The sequence below is a fragment of the Pelmatolapia mariae genome, linkage group LG20, assembly GCF_036321145.2.
Source record: "Pelmatolapia mariae isolate MD_Pm_ZW linkage group LG20, Pm_UMD_F_2, whole genome shotgun sequence".
In the NCBI taxonomy this organism is placed as follows: Eukaryota; Metazoa; Chordata; class Actinopteri; order Cichliformes; family Cichlidae; genus Pelmatolapia; species Pelmatolapia mariae.
The window spans coordinates 42,191,854-42,214,827 of NC_086244.1; the positions used below are offsets into that span (position 1 = coordinate 42,191,854).

Consider the following 22,974-nt stretch of genomic DNA (forward strand, 5'->3'; position numbering starts at 1 on the left):
CCAGCCCCCCCGCCCCAACAGGCAACAGAGAACGGGTGTGTGTGAAGACTCCAAACCTCCCTCCACCTGCTCATATGCAGTGTTGATGCATGTGTGTTCTAAGGTGCATTTAAAACCCAGGCGGGCATGGAGCAGTTGAAGAGCCCCCCAGGTGGCTCGATGCACCGGCCATATTTCTTAAATGATAAAAACAAGAGATCCAGAGATTTCACATGCCCATCCAATGTGAGAGTCGGGTCAAAAGTGACACCTAAATTCCTGATAGAGGATACACAGAAAGAGGACCAAGGGCTTTCACTATCTGGGATAAAAATCTGTCCGGAGCACATATGAGGACTTTAGTTTTCCCTTCGTTGAGTTGGAGGAAATTTACAGCCATCCAACGCTTGATGGAATCTAAGCAGTCATTTAGAAGCTGAAGCTTAGATAAATCCTGGGGCTTAAAAGAGATGTACAACTGAATATCATCAGCATAACAGTGATAAGAAATGTCCTCAAAAGAGCCCAATATATGCTGGAGGGGGAGAAGATATATTAAGAACAATAAAGGCCCCAAAACCGAACCCTGAGGGACACCACAAGTAAGGGAGGTAGAGGATGACCTAAAATCGGAGACCACCAAAGAAAAAGATCGGCTATGTAGATATGAGGAGAACCACTCTAAGGCAGTACCCGATACACCAACCCAATGTTTAAGCCTTTCAAGAAGGATGTGGTGGTCAACAGTGTCAAAAGCCGATGTTAGGTCCAACATAAGTAGGACCGAGCATTTTCCTGCATCATTATTCATCAAAATGTCACTTGAAACCCTAAGAAGGGCTGTTTCTGTGGCGTGAGCTCTGCGAAAGCCGGACTGAAACTTATCGCAAATGTTATGTTTGTCCAGAGCCGCTATAAGTTGCTTAGCCACAACCTTTTCTAGAAGCTTAGCAATTAACGGTAATTTAGAGATAGGTCTGTCGCTGCTCCAAAGAGAGGAGTCTAACTGAGGTTTTTTTAAAAGTGGGAGAATAGCAGCATTTTTAAAATGAACCAGAACTATACCAGACGCCAGTGAAGGGTTGATTAGAGTGAGCGCAGATGGACCAACAGCCTGGAAGACATTTTTGAATAATGATGCAGGTACAATGTCAAGTGGACAAGAGGATGCTTTCACTGAATTCACTAGTTTTACCAGCTCAGGTAGTGAAACAGGAGAGAAAGTATCCAAAATGACAGGGCGTGATGCGGTGGAGATAGACATAACAGGTGATGAATGAGAAAAGTCCATTCCTATGTTATTAATCTTTGCAAGAAGAAAAGAAAGAAAACTGTCACAGTCCTGATTTGATGAAATAGGGGCCGCGGGAAGAGCAGGAGTAACAATGCCACTAATGGTGTTAAATAGCACCATAGGATTACCTCTGCTCTTTGCAACCAAGTGTGAGAAACAGGCAGCCCTCGCATCTCTGATAGCATTATTAAAAGAAGCTAAAAGGTCCTTTAGGTAGAGGAGATGAACATTTAGGTGAGTTTTCCTCCACCTAAATGCACATCCACTTTACGACAATCACGTTTTAGACAACGAATACTGTCATTTAGCCAAGGAGGAGATTTGCAAGCAGAAACTCTCCTCGTTTTAACCGGACAAATTTCATCTAAAATAAGGAGGGGGACAGAATGAGAGAAGAAGAAACAGCTGCAGCGTAAAGACACAGAATAAATCCAGCTTTGTGTCTTTTTCCATTCTAGCTGAAGTCCGGGACAAACTGTGTTCCTTTTCAGCTCAATACACAGCGCGTAATATTTTCTCTGAATACGGGACGATTCCGTTTTTACGGGACGGTTGGCAACTCTACTAACTAACCTTATGAATAAAATAAAGTTCACTATCAGTAACATCATAGCACCCACCCAGCTGTATAGAAACTCCATCATGCTAGCTAGCACGCAGTACGAGTTATTGTAACTGACTGTAAAAAGTCAGCACAACAAAAATAAACTCCACCTAAACTTGGTTTATATCTGACCCAGATAGACTGCAGCTCATAACTTCTTACCTGAAGTTCAGTTCACCTGACACTCGGACCAGCGGCCGCCTCGGGTCTCTCCTCCTCCTGCCTCCCCTTCCCTCATCCACCTGCTGGCCTCTGTGAAAGCTCCACCATGGAAACCACCAACAAACAACTGAGTTATTTTTACACATCGGCCAATCCACCAGCTTTCATTGTTTATACCGTTACAACAAAACAAAAAATGCCCGGTATGCCCGATGGCCAGTCCAGCTCTGAGGTGATAGATCTGAGAAAGGCCTCCCCTGTCCAATCAAATCACTTCATAGTCAATGTCCCCCACTCACCGTGTGACCATGAAGGATCCTTGCCACTTGGCGAGTAATTTCGAGCTAGAAGGAGGAAGTAACACAAGCACTTTATCTCCCTGGTGAAAATTGCCTGAGTCTAGTCCCTCTGTTGTACTAGCGCTGTTGCTGCTCCTGGGCCTGGAGCAAATTCTCTTGTGATAACCTCCCCAAAGTGTGCAGCTTTGCTGTCAGGTTCAGGACATACTGAATCTCATTTTTAGCCAGGCTGGAACCATCCTCCCAGTTTTCCTTAATAAGGTCGAGCACCCCCTGTAGCTTCCCGCCGAACAGTAACTCAAAGGTAGAAAATCCCGTGGAGGTCTAGGGCACCTCCCGCACTGCAAACAACAGAGGGTCCAACCAGCGATCCTAATTGTGTTCATCCTTGTGAATGAACTTACAAATCATGGATTTTAAAGTCTTATTCAGCCGCTCCACCAACCCATCAGTCTGTGTGCAAAACATAAACGACGTGCCCTGGTCAGTCAGTATCTCTTTCAGGATGCCGACTCGGGAGATGACTTGAAACAGCACCTGGGCAACACTCTTTGCAGAGTAGCAGCAACACTGCTTCCATGTATCGCATTGCATAATCCAACAGAACTAATACAAAGCGTTAGCCGCATGAAATGGCCCAATGAGGTCCATGCCAATGCACTCAAATGGGACCTGCACTAAGGGAAGTGGGCGTAATGGTGCTGACATTCCATGCAGCTAGTCACGGCTGGATGGCCACCTTTCTCCACACCCTCCACCCTGTTGGCAAGGTAAATGGTAAAATGGTAAATGGCCTGTATTTATATAGCGCTTTAATAGTCCTAAGGACACCAAAGCGCTTTACATATCCAGTCATCCACCCATTCACACACACATTCACACACACTGGTGATGGCAAGCTACGTTGTAGCCACAGCCACCCTGGGGCGCACTGACAGAGGCGAGGCTGCCGGACACTGGCGCCACCGGGCCCTCTGACCACCACCAGTAGGCAACGGGTGAAGTGTCTTGCCCAAGGACACAACGACCGAAACTGTCCAAGCCGGGGCTCGAACCGGCAACCTTCCGATTACAAGGCGAACTCCCAACTCTTGAGCCACGATCGAGGTGATCCTCAGCCAGAGTGACCGCAGCCTCCAGGCTGCCGATGTCAGTGGAGCCATCGCGCCGTTTCCCCTGACAGCCCAATCCACAAACTGCTCAAGGACCACCATTGCCAGCATGCAGGTCTCCCCCTCTGATGGCCCGGGCTGGAGCCACTTTGCAGCTGCATCATGCAGCTTCCGGGCCCACGTGAACAGCCAGTCCTGCCCCATTATCTGAATGCAATGATCCGCGATGACCTTCCATGGAGAGACCTAGGCTATCCAGAATGGTCCGGCAGACGTCCTCAAACACCTGTGGGCCTCCCCCACAGCATTTACAGCAGCCACAATGGCCACTCTGCTGCAGCCCACTGGCACACATCTGCCATGGCCTGGAAGGTGTCCAGAAACACCTGTGGGGCCTCACCCTCTCTCAGTTGGTGCATAGTCACTGCCAGCATAGGAAGGGGGACAGCCCATTGTACCCTGCTGGCCAACCTCCCCCCACCCTGCCTGGTTAATCAGTGGTCATCCAGCCTACTCTTTGAGGCATATCATGGACATCAGACAGCGTGGGAGTGGACTTCAATATCTGGTGGGCTGGAATGGGTTTGGCCCTTTTCCTGGTATCACTACAAAGATTTCTAATTTGCCTCTTCCTGTGCCTAGGATGGCCCAGCAGAGTTGTGAGAGAGAGTGTGTGTGCTTAAGCTAGGCATACGCTGTGCGATTTTTGGCCAATTTTGACCCAATTTTTCAGTTGTGCGACCGTTTTGGTGATCGGTCCGAGTTTCGCCTTCATCGTGTGTCGTACATCGTGTAGTATACATAAAATGGCCTGTATAGCGCTTTACTAGTCCCTAAGGACCCCAAAGTGCTTTACACACTCAGTCATCCACCCATTCACACACACAGGTGATGGCAAGCTACATTGTAGCCACAGCCACCCTGGGGCGCACTGACAGAGGCGAGGCTGCCGGACACTGGTGCCACCGGGCCCTCTGACCACCACCAGTAGGCAACGGTTGAAGCGTCTTGCCCAAGGACACAACGACCGAGACTGTCCGAGCTGGGGCTCGAACCGGCAACCTTCCGATTACAAGACGAACTGCCAACTCCTGAGCCATGATCGTCCATAGGGTAACGAGAAGCGATTAACACCTCACGACCAGCTCCTGATCATCAATCGCTTGGTCGTGAGGATTTCCTCACAACCGTCGTGAGGGTGTCACCGCAGCTTCTCACACTGCGCATGCGCAAATACATAAATGTCGGCAAAAAAGACAGAGAAGCATGGCAGTGCAACGTATTTTTGTCTGGACACAAGCGATGGAGGCCCAACTGGTTGAACTTTGGCAAGCTCATCCAAGCCTTTTTGATGTGGCTTCACAAAATTACCGTGACCGCAACAAACGTGACAGGAGTTGGATGGAGATTGCTGCCCAATTGCAGCTGCCTGGTAATTTTTTGTCATTAGCAATTTAGCAAAGTTGATGGCGGTAGTGGTGTTTGTGACTGAGTGAAACTGAGTGAAACTGCTCAAACTGAAACCCAGTGGCAGTGGCCAGAAACCACCAACTCCCAAACAGACCTGGATCTTAAAAAATTTGGATTTCTTGAAGGCACATGTTGTCCATAGACAGACGGAGTCCACTCTGAGAGTAAGTTCATAACCAAGTAGTTTAAAAGCATACACACATACACACACCTTATGAAGGGATATTTGTGGGGAATGATGTCAAAGGTAATTCTCAGTTGAAATGTTTTTAGTAAAATAAATGCCACAAAGTATACAGTGTAAAATTAGTATCTGACGTAACTAATACTGTTTAGATCTTTATTTCTGTGTAAATCGCTTTCCCTTTGTCTGCTTTCGGTACGGTTTCCTACAGCTTGGAACAGAGTCAGACGACATAGGCGCAACAGAGGAGGGAGATGAGGATCAGTCCACTATGGGAATTGAAGCAGCTGTCCTTATTTCTTCAAACACCACTAGCCCAGTTTCAGTGAGCCAGGAAGAGGAAAACACCTCAAACAGTCCACCAATCTCAGAGTCCACAGGTCGGCTTGTTAAAAGACCTAGAGTGCAAAAGCATACACCAAAATCAGCAGAGCACAGCATTAAGATGGCCAAACTTTCCCTGCTTCAGCAGATCCAGAAAACACTATCGGGATCTAATGCTGATTCTGAGGAGCTGTTTGGCCAACAAGTAGCCTCAGAGTTGAGAAACATAAAGGACAGAGCTCTACAGCTGCGGCTCAAGAGAAACATAATGAACATGATTTATGACACGCAGGAGGCTGAGCAGGGCAGCCACCACCATTCTCAATTTGCAGGTTTGCAGGTTAGGCCACCTTGGTATCCCACCCAACCTCATCAGGTCCAGCCCCCCCCCCCAGACTGCCAGACCCCATCAACCCAGCCAATGTCCTTTCTGAAAATGCTCAACTCTAAGTAACTTAAATAATACATTTCCAACAGTTATATCTAAGAATATTTTGGAGTTTACTAGTTCAACTTTACCAGTTCCTGCTGTAAACACAGTCCATTGAAATTACAGCTTCATTCAAATGTTTTAAATGTTCCTTGTGACAATTAATTCAAATTGTTCATTTGAATGTTCTTTGTGACACTATTACTATGTGTCTTTCCTATCTCAATTTTGTGGCGTGTTGCAGAGCTATTTGCACAATTTGATGCAAGATATTTTTGTATTTATGTAATAAAGCAAACCATTTTTGCAATTCCCCAGAGGTAGATTTATTGTTGTTAGTATTTACAAAGGGAATTTTTTTATTTTAGTAAATTTTAGAAAGTAAACAAGGAAATTTAAACAAAAAAACAAACAAAAAAAACCCTTTGGTCTACCTACACCATGTCTTCTTGCCATCAAACACTCCCTGCAGTTGAGACAAATTACTCGCAAAGGACATCTCGTTGTTTCTTTGCTTCCACTGATGGGTTCAAGGCAAGGCCCATTGAAATGGACTGAAGCTCTCCCTCCCTTCTCCATGCACCTTCGACCAGCTGATGGTCGGCATCCTCAGAATCCACATAGCCAGGTGGTACATAGGCGTCAGATCTGTGGTCCCGGAGATAGTTGTGCAGACAAAGACATGCAAAGATAATGGTGACAACCTTGTCTGGGTCCAGGCAAATTGTTGTTCTGAAAACTCTGAAGCGATTCGCCAAAATTCTAAAAGCGTTCTCCACAACGCGACGTGCTCTGGACAGACGGTAGTTGTATATTCTCTGATTGGCGTTAAGGTTTCGAAATGGATATGGTTTCATGAGATCTGGTTGGAGGGGATAAGCATCATCTCCAATTAGCATGTGTGGCATCATAGCATCAGCGCCTGGCAGGGCATCAGCAGGGATAAAGTTCAGCGTGCCTGTGTCCATTGCTTCTCTCAGGTCTGAATGGGCAAACACTCCCGCATCAGACACCCTACCTTGTATCCCTGCGCTTGCATACACAAACTTATAATTGGCATCAACAACAGACATAAGGATGATGGAAAACCTGGACTTGTAGTTAAAATACATGCTGCCACTCTTGGAAGGGGGTTGGATGAAGATGTGTTTACCATCTATAGCCCCCAGGCAGTGTCGAAATTGCCACTTGTTTGCAAAGTCTCTGGCAATGGCCTTCCACTCAGACTCAGTTGATGGTGTCTGTGAAAGACAAGTAGAATGCATCAAAAGAATCTGGTGAATTAATGATTTCCTTTCTTAAACATACATTCAAATCACTGTCAGACTAGGAGTTCACTTTACTTTTTTATATACACATGTAACAAAGACTGAAGAACTACATCTGTGACTCAGAATTGTTTTTGGTGAAAACTCGCTGTATTAACTGATGGGACGTTTTTGACAATGTGCAAGTCAATCTTTCAATAGTATGAGCATGGGTAATGTATTTCCTGTCAAAATTACCTTCAAGTAATCTTCATGCAGTGCACAGGTAAGAGCTGTGCATGTTTCCATGACAATCCTGCTCAGTGTGGTGCTTCCAATCCTATGCTGGAAACTTGAGTTGAAGGTTCATTCTTAATGTGATATAGATAGATGACCTTGCCTCATGCCCGGCATTCTATAGTTTAAGGGACTTTATAGGGAGCATTACAGAATTTTCATGTCCACACACTTGCCTGTTGCCAAAAATCGTAGGGTAACTGAAAGCCTTTCCCTGGGGCTGATGGCCTTCCTGAGGTGTGTATCCTTCTTGATGATAGCAGGACTAACCCTCTCCAGTAGATAGTTAAAGTCCTCCACAGACATTCTGAGAAGGTCCCGAAAACCCCTCATATCATCTACCTGTTTACACAGAACAAAGTCAAAGTCAAGAACACACCAATAACAAAGCGACATAATAGATGTTGAATGTTATTGGTAATTAAAGAGTCGGACTGATATTTAACCAATGTTATATAAAGCAGAAAGATGTCCCAAAAATCACTTTAGTAGATGTTCAAGTCATTCACTAGAATGCTACTCAAGTAAAATGTAAAAGTACTGTAGTTAATGGCCAGTAATCCAATTAAATAAAATACTAATAGGCTAAAATTAAATGTTGCCTAATGAAAGTAGACGTGTCAGATGTCTTCAAACATTTACCCATCATCGTGCAGATAAAGTACAGTAGGTAAGTGCAATTTAGCTGTTGCTGCTTACCTCCAGTTCTCGTTGTAGAATTGACAGACCGTACTGCCCACGTTTGCCCAGCCATTTCCTTGTCCATACACGCAGTCGCTTTTTCTTTTTAGATCATTCTGCACACAGAATGGCACACATTGCTAAGGCAGCGCGTTTCTCTTTGGTGAGCATTTTCAAATTCTCAGATTACAGTCTCCCCAGTTTCGGATTCTTCTTCTTCTTCATATTGTTTATTGGCGGTTGACTTCCGGGTTCTTCTTCCGGAAACAACAACATGACGTGTTGTGCATGTACGCACAGTGTGAGCACTCAGGTCGCATCAGAGCATCGGGCAGTATAGTGTGAGACCCTGCATCGTGACCTACGAACTTCTAACCCCTGCGAATCAATCGTACAGTTTGAGCAGGAGCTGAATAACGCTGCCACTTCCCTACCTCAGGTACAATTTTGTACAATTGACTCAGAGAAAGGTGAGCTCTAGTGCTACAGACCCTTATTGGTTTTTGCAGCTAGTGAGCTGTGTGTGTCTGTGTGATTGCTCCTGCTCTATGTTTTAGTGACTAACCCCTTTTTGGACTTACTTTTCAGTTTACTGACCAACACCTGGGTTTCGTTGTTTTTCTTCTTTAAAAGGTGATAGCGGCTTGTCCATCTCTTTTAGTTTAGTTAGTAATAGGAACATTAATAAAACCCTTTAATTTAACAATTTTGGCTTCCTGTCTCTTTTTTTTTTTTACCACGGACACCTTTTGTTACTTCCCCTCATCTCCTGGACTTTTTAAGGGAACATATCAAGTGGGGGCTCGTCCGGGATCGTCCCTCTGAAAAGGGAGTTTGGAATTGGTGGCATTTGGTTTCTGATAATTTTGCTTGTAGGTAGCTGATATAGTGTTAACTTCCCAGTTAAGTTAGGTGCTTTCAGCACAGTTTAAGTTTTTTTTAGCTGAGTTTAAGTTCTTCCGTCTTGTTTATTTGCCTTTCTTGTTTTCAAAGTAATCCTGGGTGGGGATAAGTTCCCTGTTGGGGGTAGGCAATTCAGAGCTCTGGTCACTGAGGCTTTTGCCTTTCAAATCGGCTCGAACCCTGCATGCTCCAGAAGATAGGTAAAGTTTGCTCTGGTTAGGAACTGGGAGGGTTTGATTTGTCGTTTAATGTGTATGCTGCAAGAGATAAGTTGATCAATTATTTCGTCTTAGAATCTGGAAGGACTGTGAAACAGGACAACAGCTTTATCAGTTGTCAGGTAAGTGTGGTTTTCTTAGCTAATCATCTAAAATGCTTCCCCTGATAGTACAATGCTAAAACTTCCTGCGCACATCTTTTCTTAGTTAAAGAAAAGTAAAAATAATAATTGGACCTTAAATATAATCATACATTACAACACAGCTTTAACAGAGTAGTGTTTTTAAGGTAATGCTAAGTTTAAAAAAATAGCATATCAAAAATAATATTTACAAATTTAGTACACAGCTGGATCTGTTGTATGAATTTAATCATTCACAACACCAGCGTCCCTCACAGATGTGAATGTGTTTATCTTCTCTCACTGTATTGGATTGATGTACAAAAATCAATCCAATAATATTTATTAAAAATATTATTATAAAGATATGTACTATTTTTAATAAGAATACTAACAAACTGAAAGTAAGTTTGTATTTACAATTTAAAAAATTCTCCTTTAGCATTAATTACCTGAGGTTCTAACATTCAATTAAAGCAAGCATTTTTGATGACTTTTTTTCTGTTGTTGAATATTAAATCACATTATTACTGAATTACCATTTCTGTCTGTCTGATGACATCACAATTGACATTTCCCATCACAAATCTTGGTCACTTTAGTATTTTCCCCTCAGATTATGTACATTTACCGAAAGCACTATGCCATCCCATCTAATCACAATGTAGTCCCAGTATTAACTATATACTATATGACAACTGTTCACTCGGTCATACTATGCAGAGCAGTAAAACCAGCCTTTCTGTCTAGCTACAAAACCACTGAAGAGGGACAAATTTATTATGTATGTAGTCGTAGCATCGAATTTGTGAAATAAACATGGTATGGCAGTACTAAAACAAGCAAAATGAGTAAACAGATTGAATTTCTTTAATTTTTCTTTCTTCTTTTAGTGACTACTCCTGATCATGTGGTCCACGGGTCCAAGTATATTCTGAAAAGATACCAGAAAGCCCCAAGTCTGTCGCAGAGACAATCAAGTATGACAGTGTGAACAAGACAACCCTGTCACATACCAGCATCACTGTTGAGGTACAGCATGTACAGTGTATTTTTTTTAATCGGTTTTAGATTACTGAAAGCTCTGAAACTATGACCTGCAGCAGTCATAGGCAGTGTGCAAAATATACATAGAGCAGTAATTCCTGAACAGTTCATTATAATTAGTTTCAGTTTTTATTCAGCCCCCTGAACTAGGGCTAAAGGTTTTCACTTCAGTGAAAACTTTTGATTTAAATTTTTCTTTGTTGGTGTACTGTCATGGGCCTGGGTCTGTGACCTGGGGATCATGTGTCATTTTTGAGTTTAATGAATAGTTTTATTCGTCTTTCTTAATCATTTATGGTTGTGGTGTGATCTGCTCGTGGTTCCTCGTTTCCCCTGTGTGTGTTGTTGTGTTTTGCTGCCCCACCAGGCCTGGAGAGTCCCTGCCTTGGAGCCAGCCACACCTCTGATAATCACTCACCTGTTGTCGATCTGCCTAAATCAAGGAGCTCTACTTAAGAGAGCAGTGGAGCAGCAGTCGGCGCAGGATTGTTAAACTAGAAATACAGTTAGTGCGCAGCTCGTGTTTTCAATTACTCTCTGGTTGAAATGGTTAATGTGTTTAGTCGGCCGGTGGATGGGTTAGGGTTAGTTACTCATTGTGGCATCTCTTGTTTCCAGGGTGATTACGGAAACGTGTGGAGGGAGCAGCACACTGTTGAACACAGGCACCGAGGAGGACGAAACACTACCACGCATCACTGAGAGGAATCACGGAATGGGGAATTGGGAGAGCACACACTGTGGATTGTTGGCACTGTTTTCTCTGTAAATAAACACACTTTCTCCATTCTAAAAGTCCAGCATTTGGGTTCTCCTTCAGCCAGCCTTGACATGTACAGAGGGAAAACTATAAAATACGGTGGTTGCCCAAAAACCGATGGACTCAGTTTCTCTAGAAATATCTTTGTACTCTTGTGCCACCTATTCTCAGCTGGTGATACCACAGGTAGCACTGAATTACAGCAGCCTACTGTAGCAAGTGTTCATGCCTGTGAGAGCAGGAGCCTGCTGTAATTGTACGTGACACCAGGTAAGGTCACTTAGTCCCTTTTCATGTGGAAAACCCCCTCTGGTCTTACAGTGACTCATGCACACGCACACGCACACACACACACACACACACACACACACACACACACACACACATTTGGGCATAACATGGCATCAGAGGAATAAAATTGAACTGCCTCTCTAAACACATGTTTTTAAGTTGTTAGTATGACACACACACACACAGACACACACACACACACACACAGTGTAATAGCATTTTTGTTACACATGGCTTGCAGAAACTAAAAGAGCTCTACAATATAAATAAATACAAATAAATATTGGTCAGAATCAGTTGCTTTTTCTGATAAAATGAAATATGTAACAATAGTTAACAGTTACAGTATTACTTCTAAGCATGTAATGAGAAACAATGAGTGACTAAACTCATTATTGTAATTTAGTCATGTTCTGTGTAGTTGAGTGGATATTTTGTCTCTTCTCTTACTTTGATACTTTAAAATCCTAATTTGCTTCAGAGCAGTTCTACACTTTCAATTATGCTGCAACTAAAAGAAAGTTGCAGCATAATTGATTGATTGATCGATCGATCAATCAATCAATCAATCAATTATGCTGCAACTTTTTTTTTAAACCAGTAACCATTTCTATTACTCACAATCCAATGAATCAATGATAGAGTTCCTTTTTTCTATGAAGCCATTTTAACCCATTAATTATAGACCTGAACATTCATAGATGTTAGCTACAAAGAAAGATGTGATAGAACTCAGGACTGGTTCCCATTAGTCTGCTTGCCTATCGATTCCTCTTATCAGTTCTACCTGCACTTGTTCTACAATCAGCTGATTTCTGTTTGTGTGCCAGAGGAGAAAAATAGTGGAGTGGTCTAGATCGTGGATATAGGCAGTACTTTTATTTTTATCACACAAAAGGATGAGCGCATGATGGGAAAGTACACTAAGGAGTACTTTCTGGACTGGACTTCTTTAAGTTTCTTCATTAAAGATAGGGATTTGTGTTGGCGCGTGTGGGTCTGTAGCCTAAGGTGTATATCGGTTAGTAATTATAAGACAATGCATTTCAGGATAGAAACAAGAAAGGTATATAACATCCATCCATCCATCTATTCACTTCCGCTTATCCTTTCCAGGGTCGCGGGGGGCTATCCCAGCTGTCATAGGGCGAAAGGCGGGGTACACCCTGGACAGGTCGCCAGTCTGTCGCAGGGCTAACACATAGAGACACAGACAACCATTCGCACTCACATTCACACCTATGGGCAATTTAGATTGATCAATTAACCTATCCCTACTAACTGCATGTCTTTGGATTGTGGGAGGAAGCCAGAGTACCCGGGGAGAACATGCAAACTCCACACAGAAAGACCCCGGCCTCATGGTAGAATTGAACTCAGGACCTTCTTGCTGTGCGGCAACAGTGCTAACCACCGTGCCATAACATTGTATAACAAATTACTTTTATACAGCGAGTAATTAGGTAATGTACTGCATTTTTTTAAGAAAAGTGATGTGTAACACAGTACGTTTGTTGAGCAACGACCCCTGATCACAGCAAAAAGGGGAAATACTTCCTACATGCACAAACATTTGGCCACACATCATGCAATTAATTTACAGGAATGCAATGTCTTGGATATGGTTCTTAGAATCAGATAGAAACTCTGAGTAATGGCTGGGTGGACTGCAGCTCCCACCTCCAGAGTCCTTCCATTTCTGTCACTGGCCAATCGGTCAGCCTCCTGAACTTTTTGGTACCCTTTGTTTAGTTCCTTTTCCAGGCCAAGCCCCTGGACTCTTTTCTGTTTTGTTTTGACTCTGAGGCTTTTTGTATGGCTTTTGGTTTTGTTAATGTTGGTCTCTGTGTTTGTTAATTCCTGTTTTATTTTTTTATACACCCTTGATCTGTGTGCATTATGTTCAGTTTGTCAGCTGTTTTCCCACCTGTTTCCGCTTCCCTCATACCCTCTGTGTATTCTGTCCGTCCATCCTCATATTTCTCCCTTGTGCTACTTCTCTTTGGATGATTTGTTCCTGGTTCATGTTGTATTATGTTATGCAAATCTGTTTTCCAGCTGTTACATTGTGCTTTGCAAGTCCTGCATTTGGGTCCTAGTCTGCCTACCACACAGCAAACTGTGACAACGGAATTTAAAGGCATCTTTAGTCTACAAGCAATTTGGTATAAGATGAGCAAATATAAATATTTGCTCTACTTTACAATCATATATTCATGCTTCTAAAACACGAAAGATTGTTTGTAGACAACAGGAGAAAAATCAAGGAATAAATGAATGTCTAACGATGCATATTTATTATTGATGCTTATTATTAAAAGAGACGTTAGACATTCTTAAAACCCTTCAGGCGCTTCTGCTACTTGTACATAGAGGTCTGGGGGATCTTCCAGGAATAGTGAAGCTTAGTTTTGGGGTCAGCAGTGATTTTTACGCCTGTTTGTTATGTTCAAGAACTATGTCTGCTACAATAAGGAAAGCCAGATTGTTTCTTCTCCATCTATTAAGCCACATGAAATTGGAGTCTAAAACAGCTGACTGCAGTTTACCACCCACACACCAACATGACAATACATTGTTATATCACCAGCCACACTACAACCTAATTAGCCTTTGCAATCACTACAAACAGTACACAAAACTGACAGTGTACAAAAGAACAGTGCAAGTCCAAGATAGATCCTAGGATATGCAAATTTGTTTCTGGTCTTTTGACATCATACACCCTCATTCGGATGACTTAGCTAGGGTTAATCAGGCCCTGGCTTGTGTCTCAACAGCACTAGCCCATTCCTCCTTTCTTTTTGACAGCCCTTGTGATGCTGAAAAGTGTGTAGACCTAGCACAATGGCAGAATAGTAAACTCTCAACCCCAATTCAGTGGGTCACCTAAACCATCTCTTAATGTTTAAATTTTTGAGGGTCTGCAAATAGGGGACTGTGTATAAAAATGGCTGTAATTCCCAAACAGTTAATGCAATAGTCTGGTTGAACCCCTTAAATAACTGAAAAAAATCATATATCACATAATGATATAATAACATACACAAAACATCTATTGACCTCCAAAATTATCCTGAGATAAATTTGGTGAATTGTCACTATATTGATAAAACTAAAGTGAATCATGAATGCAATTATTTCATACATATCTTTTAAAATAACCAGTCAGCTATTTCAGGTGTTAGGTCATGTACAACATTAGAGTGGGCGTGGTTTAATGCCATCGTTGGACTGTACACCCACTCAGCCTTATAGTTAAGGCAAGCTGCTGTTGGCTGACTTTGAGAAAATTCAGTGTCTGTCTGTCAGCTGGTTGACTTGGGTTTTTTGGGGGGGGTTTTTTTCAGGTTTGGAAGGGATAGATTGCACCCTGCCTCTGGATGGACGTCGGGTACCACTGAGTTTACTTTCTGAAGACAGTTTCAGACAGTGCCATAGGATTCTCACCCTCGCTGACTACCTCATTGTCATCTTCTCTGGCATCTGTGTTTCTGTGGCTGCCATCATGGCCAGCTTTCTTCTTGCTTCCACAGTCCACTGCTTCCAGCGTCTTAGCAAAATCAGTAAAGGAGATGAGGGAGAAGGAAATGACTGATGGTCACAGAAGAAGGGGAAATGGATTATTAGGAGCATGCAGGTATCCAGTAAGAAAGCTCAACAAAAATGAGAACAAGCTGGAGAAGGTGAAAATGCTGAGTTAAATAATGCTGCCATGAAAACACAGGAACAGAAAAACCTTTAGCAGATGATTACCAAATTTATTTTTATTAGGAATAGAAGAGCCAACGTCATTCTTCTTATTAAAACTGAAGCACTTATAGATAGGGATGTTTGCAATGAAAAACACTGGAATTATGGTGAATCAATGACTATAAATCGAAGTAAGAAAAGAAAAGAGAACAAGAGTAAGATGTGTATACTTAAAATTGTTTAAAATGAATAAATAAATAACACTAGTTTATTAATTTAATGAAAAAAATGAAACAATGTCAATCAAAGGAAAAAATGTAAAGCAGCAGACAGCAGTGAAAAAATCGTAGGTTTTTCGTAGCCAAAAAACCTACGATTTTTTTTCGTAGTTCTTTTGGCTCGTCAGCTGGAGTGTGAATTCCTATTAAACCAAAGGGCATCAAGGACAAAAGGCTGTTGTGTGAATTCAGTGGGTATTGTGCAAACTATCAGGACCTGTCTGAAGCACCACTGTGAGTTTAGCTTATGTAGGCAGAGTAGCTTAAAACCACTAAGGTGCTGACCCATGCACACCAATCTTTTAACAGTCATACAGTCCTTTCTTGTGCAGTTTTCGCACCAGGTGGTAAAGCAACCTTTCGGAAGGCTCTCAGTGGAAAGGATGGCAGTCCTTTAGGCCATACAGGTCCTGCTGGGTGTTTTTAACAACAGCAGGTGTTGTGATAAGCTTATATCAGCTGTTTGTCTATGTGGACTCCCAGGTAATAAAAGCCTTCTATTATGGAGCTGTATTGTGTCTGTGTTTCTCAATCTCTCTGTGTGTATATAGATCTGAGTATGTTTATTCAGTTCCTTCTGTAATCAGACTTGTAAATGTCTACGCAAATCTTTAAATACATGCAAGATTTTAGTGGCTACAAAGTCCTAACTCCCAGTTTAGGGGAAATCAGAGCCTGACGTAAAAGTGACTCCCCTGTTTCCAACAGGATCAGCCTTAAGCACAGCTTTAGACCCTTTTCAGGTAGATAATGTCACAGTGCGCACAGCCAAAATAGCAAACAAAAGGTTCTCAAAAACAAACAAACAAGAGTTTCATAACAACAACAACAAAAAAAACCCCTTTATTTATATAGCACATTTAAAAACCAGTAGTGTACCAAAGTGCTTAACATACAAGAGAGTAAGATGAAGTACCAACATGGTAGCATGTTAAATGGCATTAAAACACAGAAGCAAAAGAAATGCATATAAAAGCATAAAAGAACAATACAGGATAAAACAGTGAAAAATTTTAAAAATGATTAAATGTAGTTAAGAATAGACCGAAGATAGAAATAAGCATTAAACTAAGTAATGCTTATTTCTTAATAGGACTTAATATGAGCCACAGGAAGGTTTAATATCCAGAGTAGAGTTTAGCATTTGTTGTGTAGGGTTTAGAGGGAGGTTCAAAGTCGTAGTATACATGCTTGTTGCAAGAATGGCACATCAGATCTCAATGGGAAAAAATGTCTAAAATATATATCATTAATTTCACTGATACTGATATTGACCGGGTAATATGTTAGATACAAAAGGATGCCACATCATTTGATGGAAATGAAAATGATCAACCTACAGAGGGCTGAATTAAGAGACGCGCTGAAAATTGTGTGAAAGTGAAAAAATGATGTGGAAGGCTATTTATTTTGGCCAAAATTTAACTGCAGCAACTCAAAATGGTACTCAGTAGTTTGTGCAGACCCCATGTGCTGGTATACATGCCTGCCAATGTCGGGGCATGCTCCTAATGTGAGACAGCACATAGAGGATCTCCTCCCAGATCTGAACCGTAGCATTGCTGAGCTCCTGGAAAATCTGAGGCGCGGCCTGGGTGCGGCGAATGGACCAAAACATAATGTCCCAGAGGTGTTCTACTGGATTTAGGTCAGGCAAGCATGAGGGTGACTCAATGGTATCACTTCCTTAATACTCCAGGACCTGCCTGCATACTTTTGCCATGTGAAGATGGGCATTGTCATGCACCAGCAGGAACCAAGGACCCACTGCACTATGATAGGTTCTGACAATAGGTCGTGCCAGGCAGTGAACACAGGGCCCGGTGGAGGACATCGAGCCCCCAGGCAACCTTGATGAAGTCTGTTTCTGACTATTTGGTCAGAGACATTTACATCAATGGCCTGCTGGAGGTCATTTTGTAGGGCTCTGACACTGCTCATCCAAGTCAATTCAATTCAGTTTTATTTACATTACCAGTCAAAAGTTTGGACACATCTTCTCATTTAATAGTTTTTCTTTATTTTCATGACTGTTTGTATTGCAGATTGTTATTAAAGGCATCAAAATTATGAATAAACACATTAAATTATGTAGTAAACACAAAAGTGTGAAATAACTCAAAACATGTTTTATATTTTAGATTCTTAAAAACAGCCACCCTTTACTTTGATTACTGCTTTGCACATTCTTGGCATTATCTCCATGAGGTCGTCACCTGAAATGGTTTTCCAACAGTCTTGAAGGAGGTGTTGAGCCGCTTTTCCTTCACTCTGCGCTCCATCTCATCCCAAACCATCTCCACTGGGTTTAGGTCAGGTGACTGTGGAGGCCAGGCCATCTGGTGCAGCACTCCATCACTCTCCTTCTTGGTCAAACAGCCGTGACACAGCCTGGAGGTGTGTTTGGAATTATCGTCCTGTTGAAAAATAAATGATGGTCCAACTAAATGCAAATCAGATTGGATGGCGTGTCACTGCAGGATGCTGTGGTAGCCATGATGGTTCAGTGTGCCTTCAATTTTGAAATTTGATTTTTGAAAATCTCCAACAGTGTCACCAGCAAAGCCCCCCACACAATCACACCTCCTCCTCCATGCTTCACGGTGGGAACCATGCATGTAGAGACCATCCATTCATCTTTCTGGGTCAGGGGTGGAACCAAACATCTCAATTTCGGACTCATCAGACCAAAGCACAGATGTCCACTGGTCTAATGTCCGTTCCTCGTGTTTCTTGGCCCAAACAAATCTCTTCTGCTTGTTGCTTTTCCTCAGTCGTGGTTTCTTAGCAGCTGTTTGACCATAAAGGCCTGATTCACACAGTCTCCTCTGAACATGTAGAGATTTGTCTGCTACTGGAGCGCTGTGTGGCATCTATCTGGGCTCTAATCTGAGCTGCTGTTAACTTGTGATTTCTGAGGCTGGTGACTCGGATGAATGTGTCCTCAGCAGCAGAGGGACTCTGGGTCTTCCTTTCCTGGGGCGTCCTCATGTGAGACAGTTTCATTGTAGCGTTTGGTTCTTGCGACTGCACTCGGGGACACAATCAAAGTTTTCCAGACTGACTGACCTTCAGTTCTTGAAGTAATGATGGGCTGTTGTTTCTCTTTGCTTAGCTGATCGGTTCTTGCCATAATATGAATTCTAACAGTTGTCAAATAGAGCTGTGAGCTGTGTACCAACCTGACTGCTGCACAACACAACTGATGGTCCCAACACCATTAAGAAGGCAACAAATGAACCCTGACAGGCACACCTGTGAGGTGAAACCATTTCAGGTGACGACATCATGTTATGTGACGGCTGTGTGCAGGCAGGAAAAGGACCCAAAGTGCAGACACTCGGAGACAAAAGGTGAACTTAAATACAGCTTTAATGCTCAACTCCAAAAAAGTAACAAAACTGAGACACCAAGGTAAACTTACGCAGACAGAGCACACAGCAAGATAAAGATAAAACACAGGGCTTAAATACATAGAGGGAGCAATCAGAGAATGAGTAACAGGAGGGAAACACCTGGGGCAAATCAGGCCTAACGAAACTGGGAAGCAAAACCAGACACGTTAACATAAGACATGAATATGTATGAACGCTGTATATGAATGTGTGTGTGTGTGTGTGTGTGTGTGTGTGTGTGTTAGCTAGGAAGTCTTGATGCACACTCTTACCTGGAGTTAGCTAGGAAGCACTGAAAAGCATAGAAGAAAGTGCTTGTGTGAATATGGGATGTTGTATAAAGCGCTTTGAGTGATCTGGGAGAGTAGAAAAGTGCTATAACAGTCCATTTACCATTTAGTAAAAATAAAGAAAAAACATTTATTGAGAAGGTATGTCAAAATTTTTGACTGGTAGTTTATATAGCGTCAAATTACAACAACAGTTGCCTCAAGGCGCTTTATACTGTAAGATAAATCCAACAACAGGGGTCTCAAACTTAAATGAGCTGCGGACCACTGCTGGTACTGTCATCTCATGTGAGGGCCACTTTAGTGTTCAAGTAGTACAAAAAACAAAAGAACAAACAAGAAAACACACAAAAATATTTCTGAAAATGCAGTGTTTTATTTGCCAGTGTTGGGGCATGCTCCCCGTTTGGTTTTTTACATTTCAAACATTCTATATAAAGACAAAACTGCAAATGTGAACGCAATTTTTTTTCTCGCTCTTAAGTAACTGAAGCCTTTCATTGAACTACCAAATAAACAAATTGGTACTCTCTTTCTGGCCAGACACGTGGCAGCACTTCTGCTATACTTTTGTTTGTATTTAACAAAATAAAAATGCAGACATAAGTGTACACATTAGCTTTTGCCTGCGTGAAAATTGTTTTCTTTACAAATAACAATAATAATTTGTACTCTCTGCTCATATCACCTTCATATTAAATCATGTTTTGCTTTAAAAAAAAAACATTTTAACATTGCACTCAACAACAACCAAATCCTCCCTAACAAAAAATGTAACTTCAAGGGCCAAATCGCATATTTCACCACGTCAATATACGGGGCGCAAATAGGGATGACGTGGGCTGCAAGTGGCCCCTTGGGCTCCGAGTTCGAGACCTACAATAATACAAAGAAAACCCAACAATCATATGACCCCCTACTACTGTCCTACTGTCACCAAAGTGACAGTAGGAAGGAAAAACTCCCTTTTAACAGGAAGAAACCTCCAGCATAACCAGGCTCAGGGAGAGGCGGGGCCATCTGCTGCGACGGATGGAGTGAGGGGAGGAAGACAGGACAAAGACATGCTGTGCAAGAGAGCCACAGATTACTAGTAACTAATGATTAAATGCAGAGTGTTGTATAAACACACAGTGAGCAAAAAAATGACTAAAGAAGAAACACTCATCATGGGAATCCCCCAAAAGCTTAGACCAAAGCATAACAAAGGGAGGATTTTGGGTAGGAATGGGAATGGATAAGAATTTAGCAATTCCAGTTCCATTAACAATATCACTTATCGATTAGACTCCTTATCAATTGTCATTGGCTCCACCTCCTCTAAGCAGCATATCAAAGACATTACATCCATGCAAATTAATTATGTGCTAAGTGGTCATATGTTTGTGCACGTTGAAGGTATTTCCCCTCTTTGTTGTGATCAGTGTTGGGGTCATCACTCAAAAAAAGTCATTATCGCACAGAATGTTACACAGAACATTTTTCTTAAAGGTAATGTAGTGCGTTACTTATTTACACACAAGAAAAAGACATTTGTATCATTTGCGAGCATAGGTCTTGTAAACCAAACATTTCTAGTTCTCACAGCATGCTGGAGCCCAGTACAGCTGGAAGAGAGGTTTCTTTAATTGAGCTGTCCTCCAGAGCTAGCCAGCTGAATTTGGAACCAGCGCCATTCATCCCCCCAAACAAGCAATGGTCTAATATTTGTTGCCCAATAATAGAATAGAAAATTTGGACGGGATAGGCCACCAATTTTGCGAGGTAACTGTAGGGTTTCATGGTTGTTTTTTGTTCCATACAAACTGAGATACCTGGCTATTTAAGTTGATAAACAAGAATTTTTTAGGAAGATGGGGAGACACTCCAACAAGTACAGGACTTTAGGCAGTATGCACATTTTTAAAAAGTTAATCCTGCCTCCTAGAGCAGTGGTTGGCAACCTTTAACACCCAAAGAGCCATTTGGACCCGGTTTCCACGGAAAAGGAAACAGAGGGAGCTGCAAATACTTTTTGACAACTAAAATGAAGATAACACGATATATATTATTTGTTTGTTTTTTACCTTTACACTTTGTATAAACAACTATAGTGTGTTGCTTATGAAATCCATGAAGTGCTACAGAGAAAATTACATTATATTTATGTAATGAACACATTTTAAACATTTTGAACTCTTAAAAAAATAATAACAAAAAAGAAACACACCGAGTTGAAGGTGTCTTTCAAATGAATTAAAAAGCTGAACTCAAATTATCCATGTAGCAAACAAAAAAAAAATTTGTGAGCCGTCATCTTTATCACCTTTGGGCTTTCGAAATGAATTATGAAAAATAAATATTTGCTAAATATTTATTTTACCTGGCTAATGAGGCTTCTGCTCATGAACCTCTGCGCACAGCGTCTGCAAATCAGGGCTGTACGAAGTCACTTTCATCTTTTCACAGGACTGTAAGCTGTCGTCTGTGAGGCGTGAGCAGTGTTTGTTTTTAACATAGTTCATGGTGGAGAATAACTGCTCGCATACGTATGTGGATCCGAAGATCGACAGGACTCCAAATGCATATTTCTTCATGTTTATGTAGGTGTGGGGGATGACATTCCATCTTTCAAACACGAGGTTCTCAATTTCACTCCATTTGTGATTCTGAACAAGAGTGGTCTTCTGATAGGGAACATCTTCAGAATCCTCTGTCAAGCGTTTGAATTTGGACACCCACATATCTTCATCAACTATGTCAGCCAGCTCCAGATCAGGTTGACTTACACCTGCAAATGCAGTCACATTTAAAGGTATGGTCAGGGGAGTACCGGCGAAGGATAATGTGGTTTTTCCTCTGAACTCACGGAATCGTTTCCCAAACGATGCTTGCATTGTGGTGATTGCAGACTGCAAATTCTCTGAATTTATCACATCGTGAGCTTGTTTAAACTCCTTTAACCTCCTAAGACCCGAACTCTTCCATGGCATGCATTTTTAATTTCTCTTTGATATTTGGGCTGATTGGGGCCCGATGAATGTAAAAAGAAAGAATTACCAGATTTTTTTTTTACCTTATTTTTGTTTTTATGAAAAATCAGAGCCACATATGAGGTTATTCATTTAAAATTTTGATAGAACAGTAGCAGTATAATGTCCTCGTAAATGGATATCAGGCCCTTGAAGAGCAAAATTGAGTATTTTGGTCTAAATAACCCAAAATGTGATGTCCACATATGTGGACGCCAGGTCCTAGGAGGTCCTGGAGCCACTGGACTCTGTTATACAGCAGGAGATCAGAGTACGTGCTCTCCACCTCATCCAGTAACGAACGGAACTGACGGGGGTTTAAATCTTTTGCTATTATTTTATTGATAAGTTGTAGGGTCTACCTTACAATATAAAGCGCCATGAGGTGACTGCTGCTGTGATTTGGTGCTGTATAAATAAAACCAACTGGACATAGTGGTGGAGGACAAGAAGAGGAAGGAAAATACCCTTTGAGCAATGGAGAATATGCAAAGATAAGGAATGGTGACAAATGGAATCCATGTGACAGTTTTTTCTAGGTCATGAGTAGTGTTTATAGAGCAAATATTAAGCTAACATTAAGTATTACAGTGTTTTCCCAGGTCAGTAGCCAGGAGCAACAATCCTATGTCAAACCTGTGAAAATGTGACTCGCTACACTACAATGTTCAAGCAAATAATCAAATGTCTTTTGAAAAAGGTGTACTCATTTCACCCCAGTAGTTCAGTTTGTTGGAATTGTTAGCTCGCTTGCCTATCGAGTCCATTAATCGGTTCCACTTGCACTACAATCAGCTGATTTCATTTTGTCTCAGAGGAGGAGGAAAATAGTGGCACAGTCTACAGCATGGATATGAACATTACTTTTATTTCAATTGCACAA

At 41.9% G+C, this 22,974-nt stretch overlaps 1 protein-coding gene across 2 annotated transcripts in view; it reads left to right on the forward strand.

Moving 5' to 3' along the window:
* LOC134619587 (leucine-rich repeat-containing protein 38-like) overlaps positions 1-14,837 on the forward strand; it is a 30,456-nt gene extending 15,619 nt beyond the window's left edge. The window contains exons 6-9 of one of the 2 annotated variants that reach the window (XR_010092014.1): positions 9,280-9,326; positions 10,220-10,358; positions 10,741-10,878; positions 10,992-11,693. Coding sequence is in view for 1 of the 2 variants with exons in the window: in XM_063465508.1 (XP_063321578.1) it covers positions 14,775-14,789 (15 nt within the window). In the remaining variant the exon portion in view is untranslated. Of the gene's footprint in view, positions 1-9,279; positions 9,327-10,219; positions 10,359-10,740; positions 10,879-10,991; positions 11,694-14,774 lie in introns of those variants that run through there. The other variant, XM_063465508.1, reaches the window with a different exon arrangement.
* The last annotated feature ends 8,137 nt before the right edge of the window (positions 14,838-22,974 follow it).